This window comes from Triturus cristatus, chromosome 3_2 (genome assembly GCF_964204655.1).
Source record: "Triturus cristatus chromosome 3_2, aTriCri1.1, whole genome shotgun sequence".
Lineage (NCBI taxonomy): Eukaryota > Metazoa > Chordata > Amphibia > Caudata > Salamandridae > Triturus > Triturus cristatus.
The window spans coordinates 440,509,513-440,523,860 of record NC_140584.1 but is presented as its reverse complement, the minus strand read 5'-3'; the positions used below and the strand labels follow the sequence as shown (position 1 = coordinate 440,523,860).

At 47.0% G+C, this 14,348-nt stretch overlaps 1 protein-coding gene across 1 annotated transcript in view; it reads left to right on the top strand.

Moving 5' to 3' along the window:
• Positions 1-14,348, top strand: part of RIMS3 (regulating synaptic membrane exocytosis 3) — a 531,625-nt gene that overhangs the window by 484,998 nt on the left and 32,279 nt on the right. Inside the window, exon 4 of the mRNA XM_085648027.1 lies at positions 4,636-4,748. Coding sequence (XP_085504153.1) covers positions 4,636-4,748 — 113 coding nt within the window. The remainder of the gene's footprint in view (positions 1-4,635; positions 4,749-14,348) is intronic.

The window sequence follows — 14,348 nt, the reverse complement described above, 5'->3', positions numbered from 1 at the left end:
CTAAAAAGCAAGAAATGGAGCAGAAGGTTTGTTCTTTTTGTATTGGTATTAGCAAAAAGATGCATTGCCATAGCGGAGCTTCAGCCTGCACCCCCACTGGTTGAGACATGAGTGAGAGACATGTGTGAGTGGGTGACTGCAGAGGCGGTACGAATAAAATGCATCAGTAAAGATGAAAAACTTGAAGACGATCTTCAGGCATGGTACTCTATGCTGTCTGATTTAAGGGAACCGAGGACCCAGAGGGGCATGATACTGCGAGCAAGGGAGGGTCCCTAGAAGCCCCGATAAGTTGACCGTTGGATGGTAGGTGATGGGCGGCCATCGAGAGCCCATTGGGACACCTAGGATGCATATGTACAGTTTACTCTTTCAGTTACACGATGCCCTGACACAGGGAGGGGGGAGTGAAGGGGGGGAGGGAGGGAGGGGGAGTTAATTTGTTAAATATTGGCATGGAGCTCCAAGGACAGGGTGGTGGGGTTCTTGTATCTACTGTATAACACAACTGCAGTGGATCCTATTTAATGATTTTTCATGTTTTAAAATGAGGATTGGGACCTTTTATATGCATAGGAGTGCTGTGCTGCTGCCCTCCTCTTTTCCACATATTTGGATAATACGGGAATTACCAATGATGCTGTATTTTTGTCCATTTACAACTGTGTGGGGGGCGGATGGAAGGGGGACGATAGATATCCCTTAGTTGACTTCCAATAAAAACACTGTCTATGTGATTCCCAAATGCCACTAAAGTGATATTTAAAAAAAAGAATAGAAAGAAAGAAAAGCTACTCCTACAGAGTGGGATCAATTCTGGCTCCCAATTTGGGTACAGGATATGTAAGCAAACAAAGCAACACCAATTTAATATTACTTCACGGTTTTCAAATCTAAGTTATTTTCAACATGTTGGGATCTAATATAAGTTCAACTTCCAGGCATACATTTTTTGTGGAGTTTTGGCCTTTTCTGAACTAAAAAGCCATAAAATAGATGAGGAGAACAAAATTGTTAGAAGCTGGTATTAATAGGTGCATTACAAGCAATGCAGGCAGATAGCATGCACCTCCACTAGCAGAGATTCACAAAGCCTTTACAACAGTCACACAACACGACAATGAGTATGCCTCATGTGCTATCTTTGCTGTTGTGTATCTAATTAGTGGCTCTCTTTACATTCTATGGGGCATATTTACAAGGGCTTATCGCCACAGGAAAGTCACTTTTTGCGGCGGTCCTGTGGTGATAATCCCTTTGCCTTATTTAACCCTTTCCGTGCTCATGACGGAACCACTCCGTCATGAGCCACGGGTGCCGTGTGCTCATGACGGAGTGGTTCCGTCATGCTGCGGCCGTTGGCGGCCGCTCCGCCCACGCGGCGCTAAATCCCCGCCTGTGCGGGCGATTAGCGCAGTGGGTGGAGACGTGAGAGAACCACTCTGTCATGAGCACAGCTCACCCGTGACTCGTGACGGAGTGGTTCCATCACGAGCACAGCGGCACCGCAACTGCCTCCAAACCCCCCCATCGCCGCGGTGGAATTCCTGCCGCGGCGAAGGGGTTGAAAGGCAGAGTTAAGTGGCTTAAGACCTTGTAAATAAGGCCCCCTTTCACACTACACTTAGCTTGAAAGGGGCAGGCAATGAGTGTTGCATGGGTGCTCTGCCGCAAGACCCATTGATTTTGATGCTGCCCACTATTTACAAGGGTGGCATAAATATGGGCAGCGCCAAAATTAAGAACATGGCGAAACGAGGAGAAATGTTTAATTTCTCCTTGTTTTTGCTGTTCCTATGTGTGCGGCATTCTGCAGCACACATAGAAACATCAAATTGCCATGAACGATTGTTATGTGCAGGAAGGTGTCCCTTCTTGCACATAAACAATCATTTTAAAAATGACAATGTGCAACTTCTATGTGTGCTGCGCAATGCAGCACACATAGGAGTTACAAATCACCATTAGTGATTGTTTATGTGCAGGAAGGGATAAACAATCATTCACTCAACGCAGGCACCCTTGCACTATGGTGCAAGGGTGCCTGAGTTGGCACTAGGCAGGTGAATTTACCGTTAGCACTAGGGAAAATGCAGGGATGTGCTGTACCATTGTAAATACGGCCAGCGGGGGCTGCCATAAACAAAGGGTGGTGAGTGAGCAGGAAAGTCACCCTGCTCAGACCCGGGAGTCTGTGGGGTTTCTCAAGCCTGGCTGCTCAATGAAGCTGGGCTGGAGAAAACCTAAGTGCTCATGTGTGTTTTGGTGGGCCTGAGACGTCCGGCCAAACACACATTAGCACTTAGGGAGTGGAGTGCATGTAGCACTCTTCCTCCCCCCTCCCATGCCTATGCCCAGCTCCTCCCTACAGCGCTGGTTAAGAGCCGGCAAATGTAAAATAAAACAATGCCTGAATATCGTTTTATTTTACATTTGCTGGCTTTGAGCCAGGCAGTGCGGCGACGCTCCTCCGTCATTGCGGAGGAGCCGCCACTGAATACGGCGCCTCACTGCATTTTCAGATTGGCGGAGCGTGGCGTTAGCAGTTTTTACTTAACGCCACGCTTCGCCATTCACTTGTAAATATACCCCCAAATGTGGCCAGGTGAAGGTGCTTTCTTTTAGTTCTAAAGCAAAAAAAGAGATGCATTTGCTATACCCACACTATCCATTGTTTCTGAATTCTCTCACACTTGGAACATCTTTTCACTTAACAGTACGGAGGATTTACCTGAAGGCTAATCTTCATATTTTTCAAGATACACAGTGCAATCTGATCAATGCATCCATAGTTCAAGGCATAATCTAGATTCTGGTCAAAGGCATGGCATTCCTACTCATGCTGCTCCACTTATTGGTAGCCTTCAGTACAGTATATCAGTTAAGTCTGGTGACAAACTATCAGATTTCACTGCGCCACTTCTAGGACACCACTGCGTCAAAATCTTGCGCCTGCCTCACAGCAGGCATAAGACTGACGCAGGCATATTTAACATGGAACTTGCCCATGTGTAATGTAACATTGCTGGAGTTACGTCACTTTTGCGACACACTTGAGCAATGCGCCATTACTGCACCTACAGATAAGTCAGAAATACTGATGTATCTGCAACTCCTTGCGACATGGAGTGCCGTACATTAAACACGGCGCATCCATCGTGTCACAAGGAGGGTGCTGTGAAAACTGTTGCATCACTATTTTCACAGAGCAATGCAACAGTTTACATAAATGTGGCCCTAAGTCCGCAAGGGATATCTGGATTTTACATTAAGTATGCATTTGTTATGAAATATTGAAAAAATGACAAATCCTTTCTCCTTATTGGTGCAATTCTGCTTATGTTAAATGTGTTACAATGTAAGCAAAATTCCGTTCCGGAGCAGAAAACAAATTTATATCATCAGGAAGTCAATCCAAGGAAATATTAGTCCAAATCTTGTATGTCAATATTCTTCTTTATTTTCTCATCCTGTTCAAAGCCATAGGTATTTTACAAGTGGCTCATGACAGCAAATAGGCATAGCTGGTATAGCCGAGATGTAGCCAACACGTGTTTCGTCTTGGGTATATCGCCCATCGACTTCATCAGGGCAAACATGAATTTAAGAGCAGGTCCGCCAGAATCCAGGCAAAGCCTGTAAATAGTCCCATTGAGCATGGGTCTTAGCAGAACTTGTATCCCAGGAAATACAGTCAGGCGTATAAACAAATATCTCGAAATTACTAGTATTCCAGGTAGAAACGTTTGTATATGTATATCGGATTTCGGAGAGTACTCCCGTTGTGATTGAGGACTGGATTAGAGAACAATTCCGGCAGCCGATTCAATTCGGGCAAACCGAATCAGAAAGGCTGTCCAAATCAGTCATCGTACTCGCTCATTCGGAAACAAAGTCTATAGAGCTGTGCGAATCGGATCCAGAAAGGCTTGACCTGTCCGAATGCCTTCTGGAACCTATTCGGTCAGTCCTAATGGTTTCCAGGCATCATACTTGGTCGTTCCGGACTGGGAACGAGTCAGTCGGAAACAGGGGCTCCGGATCGGATTCGGCAAACCGGAATCCAATTCAGAGCCCTTCCAAAGGACATCGGAATCAAACCCTGAGTGCGAGTTAACTAGGAGAATCCCTTAAAAAATGCATGTCAGAGAGGGATTATGGGGTGATAAGGGGTACTGTTGGAGAGTGGTAATGAGGGAATTTGAGGAGAGTAGCTCGTGCGTGGGTGCCATAAAAGACTTACACTAGGCGTCACCAGCGCTAAAGCTGGCCCTGCAGTCTATGTTTGGTGGGAGGTGACTATCTGAATTTGTAATTAATTTCTATTGTGTAGCCATTTGTAGGTGATACCATAACAAAACATTTACCTGCCTGGTGTCCACTGTAAAACACCACTGTGCCAGTCTACAATATAAAGAATCACCAACCAAAACAGCCCATCATGATTAATTGACCTGAAAGGGAGCAGTCTTTCAAATACCTATTTTCTCTTGTAACGAGGTTACACACCCTCCCCCCACAATCTTCTTCAGCCCTCCCTCAAGCACAAGTTATGTATACCTAGCAGTGTATATTAATGATGCGAACACAAGTTGGTTTCCTGTTTTGTAAAGGCTGTTTTTTTCCCCCTCTTAGGTTCATCTTTCCTACCACCAGGCTGGGAGCAGAGAGCCAGTTTAGTGACTTTCTGGATGGGCTTGGGCCTGCGCAAATTGTGGGGAGACAGACATTAGCTACACCGCCGATGGGTGAGTTCTTGCAAGTGGCTAAGTGTAAACAAGCCTTGACAAAATCAATAGGTTTGCCCTTGTGTTTATGGGGAAACACTTGAGCATTAAGCATGAAGATATCATTTGTGGGTTTTACAATTTTTATGAAACTAATTGCATTTTGGTGAAATTGCATAGACCGAGAGAGACAATAAAAGAGTCATTTAGAGGAGGGACAGCCATTACATCGCAGCTGTTACCCGCATGCCATTGCAATGCAAGCGTTACCACGCAGGCGTTGTAACAACGCGTAGTCTTTACTACACATATTTTTACAACCCATGTGCTTTTACCACGCATGCCCTTTACAACGAATTTCGTTGTAAAGGTTTGTATGGTAAAAGCACATATGTTGTAAAAAATAAAAATAGGCGATCCACGTCGTGAGGAAACAGAGGCTCTTCTGCTTCCACACAACAATGTGCACCGCCCCTCAGATGACTGCAGGAACCACGAGGAGAGAGAGGAACCCTGAGGAGAGAGAGGTAAGGGGGATCGGGCCTGGGGTGGGGGTTACTATTTTGGGGTAAAAGGGGGTGGAGGGGTTGTGTAGGGGTAGTGGTTTAGGGTAGGGAAAGAATTGGGGGTCGGGGGGTAATGCAGGGGTAGTATTTTAGGGTTTAAGGTGGGGAGAGGACTGGGAGTCAGGAGGTCGTGCAGGGTAGTGTTTTAGGGTAGGGAGAGGACTGGGGGTCGGGGGAGGGTCGTTCAGGGGTAGTGTTTTAGTGTTTTTGGTAGAGAGAGGACTGGGGGTCGGGGGTCATGTAGGGGTAGTGTTTTAGGGTTTAGGGTAAGGAGAGGATTGGGGTTTGGGGGATCATGCAGAGGTAGTTTTTTAGGGTTTAGCGTAGGGCAGGGTAGTGTTACTTACACACTTTTACCAAGTGTATGCCTTTACCACGCATGCCTTTGCGTTGTAATGGCATGCGTGGTAAAGGCATATGCGTGGTAAAAGAGTGCGCTGTAATGGTAGATCGTTGTAAACGTACTAGCGTAGTAATACCCGCGTTCTAATGGCACGCGTGACATTAGGATGCGTAGAAACGCCACACAACCATTTAGAGACTTGAAGAGGACTGGATGATAGGACTCCCAGGTTAGCAATACTATGGCCTCCACTCCCTTGGTGGTGGACCACCCTTCATAGGTAGAGGTCCCTGCATGCCTGGTGGGGATCTCCGTACCGTCAGTGGAGCTGTTGCCGCAAGAGGTCCATTTAAGCCTCCGATCCCTTGGCATAGGAGGGGCCATTTATTTTCAGTGTGCCGACTCTTCAAAGTTTTTTGTTTTCTAAATACAAGGTCCCAAAGCATGAGTTTGTTTTCAGAAAATAAACAAACAATGGCCATGACTCACTCGGTATTTGCTCCCTGCTGTGTAATTTTCCGGTATGAGTGTGTAGAAATACATATTTATAAACCTCATGCAAGTACAGTGGGCAGAACAAGGCGTGGTTTGCCCTGTAAATGTCTAAATGCTCACAAACGCGTGCGTTTGTGGGCCACTACTGAGTCCAATCCAACATTTTCCCAGTCTGAAATGATCTACGTTTTACTCAAGCAAAGGCTTGGGGTAAATCCCCTCAAGGTGGAAACCTGGTGACGTAGGGGAAGGGTTTTCTCCCCAGAAAAATGTTTTCCCCGTGCAGGAAAGAAAAAAAATGTGCATTTGCATATCTGACTGCATTTCCTCAGTTCTTAATTGCACAGAATGTGCAGTTACAGGCTGAGGGAAATGGAAGCCCGTGGAATAAAACACATGAAAGTCCTAGTAACACGAGTGGAAATCTGCACCTGGCGAACTAATGGGAATGTCTGAAGTGTAAAGAAGTGTAAAATGATATTCAAATGGAGAATGTAATTCTCATATTCATATAAACTAGTTTTCTGTGGACCTTGCCCTCTCCGCTTCTACCCTTCTGATTTAATCTTTAGAGCTTGTCTTCATTATCATCATTGGCTCATCCATCTCCCTGATAGGCTGAGACCCAAGAATGACGCACATTTCTGCTTCTGATGCTACACTGAAGATGACAAAAGTTTTTCTCTGTTCCTCTGGAAGGCAGGTCCAGGGAGAATTAAAGAACTAGATGGGAATCACTCAAACAAGTGGCCCTCATGAGACAGGAAAGACTATGCATAAGACACGAGTCCAGAAGGATCCAAGTGCAGCAGCACACATTAAAAGGGGTCACATTTTAGCAATGATGTACAATCTTGTAAATTTCTCTCATTTATATTTTCAAGAACTATTTCCAGTACTGTGCATTCCATCCCACTCTAAAATTCTCACTTCAGCCCTTTTTTAATCCTTCTACTTAAAAACTGTTTGTTATATAACGCTGCCTACACAGAAGGGCCTAGGGAAAGTATTTGCTATGACCAAATGCACACTTATTCCCCAAAAGCAATCATATACAACACATAAAAGTAGACTTGGTCAAAACAAAAAACTGTTCAGTCTCAATCATATATCCCTTATCTAGAGGATATGTAGTTCTTTAGGATGAAGACCCTCACCCATCTTGAGGTGGCATGCTTCATCATCAGCCCCCTCCTTTCACCTTGAAACCTAGTTCAATGGTGAAGGCTACAACTTCCTTGCCTCGCCCAACAGGGAGGTGATGGAAGGAGCTCTCAGGAGCATTTTTTGGGTCTGAGTGGTATCGCTTTGAAAGGTAGATGTGTGTGGGATTTGCAGTCATGGGACTAGGGAAATAACATTATCTTCTGGTGGACTAAGTACTTTATTAGGTGGCCCCAATAAGCAGTCAGAAAAAGGGGGAAGTGAAAACCTTCAACCCTATTTAAAATAAAACGGGTAAACATGTTTCTGCTTATATCTAAGAAATGTCCAGAGCACCACCACAATCAAAAGTAGAGGGTCCGTCACCTTAGCGGGTCCATTCACGTAGAGTCAACTTCGATGAGCAAAAGATAAACACAGAAAAGTTGATGATTCCATTCGTCCAACTAGATTGGTACGCGCAACCCAGGGCGTCCAGCGTTCGCTACACTTAGCTTCAGAAATGCCTTGGACTTCTCAAGGTCCCGGCAATCTATTTTCTTATTGTATCGTGCTCTGACCTTGCTTGTCTCTCTAACTGTGATTGAGATTATCTTACTCTTAGTCCTCGGGGCTCCAGGCTCCTTTGCAATTCCCATTTGGATGAATCGTCTTTACGTCTAGTGCGACGAAACACATGTCGGCTGTTAGTTTTCTTGTACACGGAATAAAAACTAATGGAATCACCAGCTTTTCTGTGTTTATCTTTTGCTCATCGAAGTTGACTCTATGTGAACGGACCTGCTAAAGTGACGGACCCTCTACTTTTGATTGTGGTGGTGCTCTGGACATTTCTTAGATATTCTATGTATATGGGAATTTTCCCTGTACTTGACTCTATCTGGATGACAGTGTTTTTTGTCTTCATTGAGCACACCTGTACTTATATATGTTACAAGTACTTTCTCGAAATTGTGTATGTGCCAGCATTGCTCTAGACCATTGTCATCCTACTATATTTTTAATGTTTCTGCTTATCTTATGACCCTATCAAGGGTTTTGGGGCATTCATCAGGACATTTATAAGTAATCGTTCTGATGAGTACCAGTGAAAGAAAAACGATTTTTAAACTTATGGTATCCGTGAAGGTGGCCCACAATTAGATAATGTAGGTCCACCACTTACAGCCCCCACAATCGAGTAGAGCAAGGCTTCAAATCAAGCCCAATGTGACAAACATGTGAAAGGAGGAAGCCGATGATGAAGCATGCCACCTCAAGGTCGGTGAGGCTTTAGTCCTACTTTTATTTCTGGAGTGTCCCAGTTTTTGGTTCTTAAAATCTGGCCACCCTACCCTAGAAGAAAGCAGTGTATTTGACACAGATGATAGTGTGTATGTACAAGTTGCATTTAGTTCCCTTTAGTGTCTCCTTATCTGTGTTTTCTGTATTTTACCGCTGTTAATTACGTTATTCTGTGTCCCTCAGTGGATTCAAAAGTGTAGTCCTATTTTTGTATTTGAGGACTGTCCCGGTTTCCTCGAGATGTTGTGGTTCCACAAGCCAAGTCGATAGCTTTGGCATAAAGTAGAGGTTGAAGTGGGTGGGATATATGGGAAATGACGTTCCCAAGCTTTTTTTTACTTTTATCAAAACCGTTCCCATACTTTTTGGGCAAGAATAATCACACTGTGCAGATCAATTTAACTTGCATTTGTATTTCACTTAAGATGTGTGCAATATATTCTACATACAGTTGCCTCTACGTGAAAGTCCAACAATATAGTTGCAAAATACTTTTTCTTTTTAGTTATTCATCTAACTCCACCCCAACACTCACTGACCATGCCACTATGTGTGCTCAGGACCACAGTTCCCATACTTTTTTAAAATTCACTTCGACCACTGGCTAAAGCACATTTTTTGTTGACCAGATGAAATCGATTCATTTGCAGTGTGAATGAAATTTTCACTCTACCTCAAATGGATCCCGCCTGTAGAGAGCGGCTGGTCACGTTTTAGTGTTTAGAAGTGATGTGCTTCCACCAGCTACTCCCTGAGCGCTGGATTCCACGCTCTCCCCACACCCATCCATCACAGGTGGCACAGGACATGTGTCATGGCCGATAAAAGGGGCCAGGCGCATGTACCCTGGGCCAGTTCTAGATACCGTACCCAGAGTGTTTGTGTGGACATTGATATTGCATGGGGATCTAGGGCTCCAACCCCTACCCTGGTGACTAGGGGTTCGAGTCCCGCGTGTGGCGTGTCAGCCATTCGATGATTTGTCATGGGGAGGAGTGTGCAGGCCAGGAATAAGGCTACCCCAGGCATGCAGCCAGTAAGAAGGTGGCTGAGGCAGCGCAAGGCAAGAAGAAGGCCACCCTGAGCAGACACCGTGATCCCCCGGTGAGGCCTTGCAGCCGCCTGCATGCAGATGCCCCGGCATGATGATGCCCCACGGGCAGCAGAAGTATGAACCGGCCTCGTAGTGTCAATGCAGTAAAAGAATGTGTCGTCGCAGCCACGGCCAAGCTCAAGGCACTTCCATTCCATCGATCAATGCTGCTAGAGGTGAGCGGTGCCCTCCACTATAGTGGTAGCGTGAGAAGACAGGGCGCCGTCCAAGAGTCAGGCGTTTGGACGTGGGCTATCTGCAGAGGAGCGAAAGATCCCTGTTTTGCACATCTGATGTGCTCCAAATAAGTGTCGAGAAGGGGTAGTGCGATCAGGTGGGCAGGAGGCCCAGAACATTGCTACCCTTGTGAAAAGGTCGAGGGCGAAGTGAACATAGAGCAGCACCAGCGCAGTGAGAGTATCGCTACCCCCATATCTGTGTGGGCGTCTGTGGGATGCCCTGGGATGCCACCATCTGTCCTGGCGAGTGAGGAGGAGAGCCGTTTGCCAATGTGACAACTCTTGGTGCTTGCTGGAGAGGCGGCATGTGATGGCCCCAACGGGGGCTACAGTTGTGACTTCACCACCGTACGGTGCTTGGAGGAGGCGCAGTGACATGGTGAGAAGCTATCTTGCCCGTGGCCATCTGCAGCCTCTCACTGGCTGAAACAGGAGGTGTGGCCAGCAGGATCTGAGAGATTGCCACGGTTTGGGAAGAGAAGAGGAGATTGGCTCTGCCGCCCCTACGAGTGCATGTCGCCTCCCAGCACCATACCTCGGCTAGAGAAGCCTGCATCAGCTTGAGCAGTGTGGCTGGTACCCGTGAAAAGAGCAGGCAGGGCAAGAAAAGTGGTGGCTGCATCACCTAGAGGCACCCTGACCTGCCAAGACAGTGGCAAGGGTCCTGTGCAAAGTGAAACGGCCCGACATGCAGTTTTGTGCGACATGTGGTTTTGTGTGGAACCGCCACGCACCTGGGAGGTGCCTGTTACAAAGAAAATATGAACGAGACCTATGATGAAGAAGAAAAGCTGTGGGGCTTCTAGATGGTAATGTAGTGCCACCTAATGGTCATGGGTGGTTACTGCACCCATATAGAGAATGGCCCGCAGCGCAAAGAAGGCTGCCGTGGTCTGCAGTGGACTTAGGGGCAGCACCCACAGCAAGAGTTGACATGAATAAAGACTGGACATGTCTCCCAGGCACCACACAAAAAAAACTAGCCTAGACAGTGCCACATGCCTCCAGTGACCTGCTCATCGTTTGGGGGGGGGGGGGCATCTGTTCCCCCACAAAGAACCCCAAGAAGCTCAAGGCTGTCAGTCAAGGATGCTGCCAAGAGTCCACTGATGGCAAAGAGAGTTAAGTAGCAAAGCCTCAGGCAGCAAGTCCACGAAGAATAGAAGAATGTGCGCTGCATGCACGCCCCATGGTGAAAGGATGCCACCCCAAGAGGAGGAACCCGGTGAGCAAGACACCAGCAGAAGGAGCACCCTCAAGTGAAGGACAGAGGGTGCAAAGTCAAAAACGCACCGAAAATCGCACTAGAAGATGACAGTACGGGCATGAGCGCAGGAGAGCCCTGCGAGGAAGAGGGCACATGTTGTCACAAGGTGTGACAGAACCTGCGAAGCCTGCCTGAGTCGAGAAAGAAGAAAGTGCCATGACGGTGTAGCCAGGAGGCACAAGGGGTGCATCATCAAGTGAAGAGGAGACCTGTGAGAAGTCGACGAAGAAACCTGTGGGTGGTCGATGCAGAGACCTGTGAGAGGTCAACAAAGAGACCTGTGAGAGATCGACGAGGAGACCTGTGAGAGGTCAACAAAGAGACCTGTAAGAGATTGACAAAGAGACCTGTGAGAGGTCGACAAAGAGACCTGTGCGAGGTCAAAGAAGTGACCTGTGAGAGGTTGATGAGGAGACCTGTGAGAGGTCGACGAGGAGACCTGTGAGAGGTCGACAAAGATAAGGCCAGTGAAAGTCCCAAGAAGAAGACCTGTGAGAGGTCGTGAAAAGAAGAAGGTCACGACGAGAGGTCTGGTCAGTGGACAAGAAGAAGGCTCAGTCCTAGGGGTAGGACACAGCCATGGAGACCCGTGTGAAGTGCGTGTCACATTGAGAGGCCTGGTCAAAAGAAAGAAGAGTACATCAAGATGGCATCAGACCGCATCGCGAAGAAGAAGAAGATGAAAGCGTAGAAGTGGCACAAGGCCACAAGTTTACAAAACGAGGAAGAAGAAAAGAAGAAGATAATGACGTATAGTAGACACCTGGCACACCACAAAGTACGAAATAAGAACTGTGAGTGTTATTGAAATGAAGTTCATCCCCAAGACCATAGCAGGAGCTTTGGACATCTAGAGTGGAGCACTCTACCTATGAAACACCCAGAGGGCAGTGAGGCATCTTTAGCACTGTTTGAGGCTGGCCGCCTAGAAATCTTAAGTTAGACCAAGTGAACCTAAAGCCTGAGGTATAGAGCAAGTTGGACCATTTGTACCATCCACCTTTGCGGTTGCACATGAGACTTGGTGGTGGTCCTGTTTGCACTTCCTAAGTGACCGTGGTTGTGGGGCCAAAAAGAGGAGCCGAGCAATCCACACCAGCCAGTGGCAATCCACGGGCCAGGGCCCCAGGGATTTCCGGTGAAAGAGGAATCCCAACACGAGAGATGCATCTGCAGCAGAAGATCCCCAGTTGGTACCAGGAAGCATGAAAGTGTCGGACCTAGTCTGGCTACCCCAAAGACAGCCCAGTCAATTCCGGCGCACCAGAGTCTGGATGGCAGGAGTACCTCGACCTGGAAACAACTACCCGTGAGGCAGAGCGAGTGACTTGAAGGTGGGACTCGTAGCGATTCCTCCATGGGCCTATAGTATGGCGTTGGAGACACAGAGCGTAGTCCACACAATCCTGTGGAAGCCCAGTGAAGAGGACCTCAGGGGATTTCCGTGAGAGGGGATTCTTGGTAAGTAAGGGGAATCCTGGTGAGAGATGGAAGCTAGGAGTTGCTCCACCATCGAGCAGCTGGAAGCACAGCAGCATCTGAGGTGGAATCTTCTACAGTTGCTGGTACGTCATCTATCTTTGGAGAATTACAAGCCATGGAGTCAGGGCGCCTTTGAAGACGTTTCAATAACAGACTTTGCTATTGCTCCAAATGCACCCTCACAGCGAACATTGTAAAAAGTCTTCCACACAGAGAGACCAGGTGGGACAGGACCCACAGTGCCCAGGTAGACTGTAACAAATTGGACTGGCGAGCGACAAATCCAGACTTCATTTATACTGCTATTCGTGCCTAGAGTAGTCTGGATAAAACGGCAGAGGCGTGCCCTGATGACTTTTGCTCCCAGCTGCAATTGTTGACATATCTTGTCCTACCAGCAACTTTAATGGACTCAGTGGAGTTGTTGTTTTGTTATTTTGATCTCTCCCACAGGTTGGACTTGTCCCATTTTTAATAAAGTTTGGGTGGGATGTAGTGATTGGCTAGTCGCGTTGTAGTGTTTAGAAGTGATGTGCTTCCGTCAGCCACTCCCTCAGGGCTGGCTTCCACACTCATCCCAAACCCATCCATCACAGGTGTCACAGGACATCTGACTCTGTCAATACAAGGGGCCGGGCGCAAGTTCCCTGGGCCAGTTCTTGACACCGTTCATACTGTGTCTGTGTGGTCACTGATATTGCATAGTGGCCTTGGGCCCCGACCCCTACACCGCCATGGATACTGTAATTTGCAAGAAATTCGGGTTCTCTCTTTTTTGCTACTGCCATTTGTGGCATTGTAGTTCAGAAGAGATATTTTTGCGGATCCCTGGGTGTTGGATATTATTGTATGGATGTGTGCTTAAAGTCGCATTGGCTTCTTGCCTTCTTCGTGCACTCTGTACACAGGCCATGCTTCAGTAGCAAGTGCGGGCCTTCAACAGTACAGTGACTCGGTCACGTCAAAGAATAATGAAAATACGAAATCGGTGTGTGTGAAAGATGTAGCCTGTGCACTGCAGGACTAGCTGAGTCGATGGTTGGCACCAGCTTCACTTTATCAACTGTAGCAATTTCTTACGAGTCTTTAAGCCGCCTGGAGAAAAATGGAGCTATACACCCCTCTGGTGGCTGCTATTAGAAATGAAAGCTGTGTTATACTGTGCATAAATGAAAGCAGCTCCAGGTGAAGCTCGTCCTGCAAGAGTGAGGGATTTTAAATCTCGTGCACACTCAGCCTTTTAGGATAACATATTGTGTGAAAAAACAACACTCCGAGTGGGCTTTGCGTCAGCCAATTGCTCATCATTGGTCTCTTTTGTTTGCTTCTTATACAATGGTTTTTCTTCATCTTCTTGTGTTTGTCCCTCCCGTGGAGCATAGCTCCTTTACCTTTCTTTTGAGTCAACGACTTGTGTTGTTCCCCAGCTTCAGGACATAAGTCTTAAAAAAGAAATGGAGGGACTGACCTAGTTTGGCAGTATGCAAGTGATATCGCAGCACGCAACATCATTGCGCACAACTTCACGGCGCACAACATCACGGTGCACATCACGACTCACGACATACGGCGCACACCATCACACATGGCATCACAGGAATTGACATTATAGAAAGTGGCATCACAAGCCACAAATTTACAGGAAGTGGCATCATAAGAAGTGACATTAGATCTAAAGCCATCACATA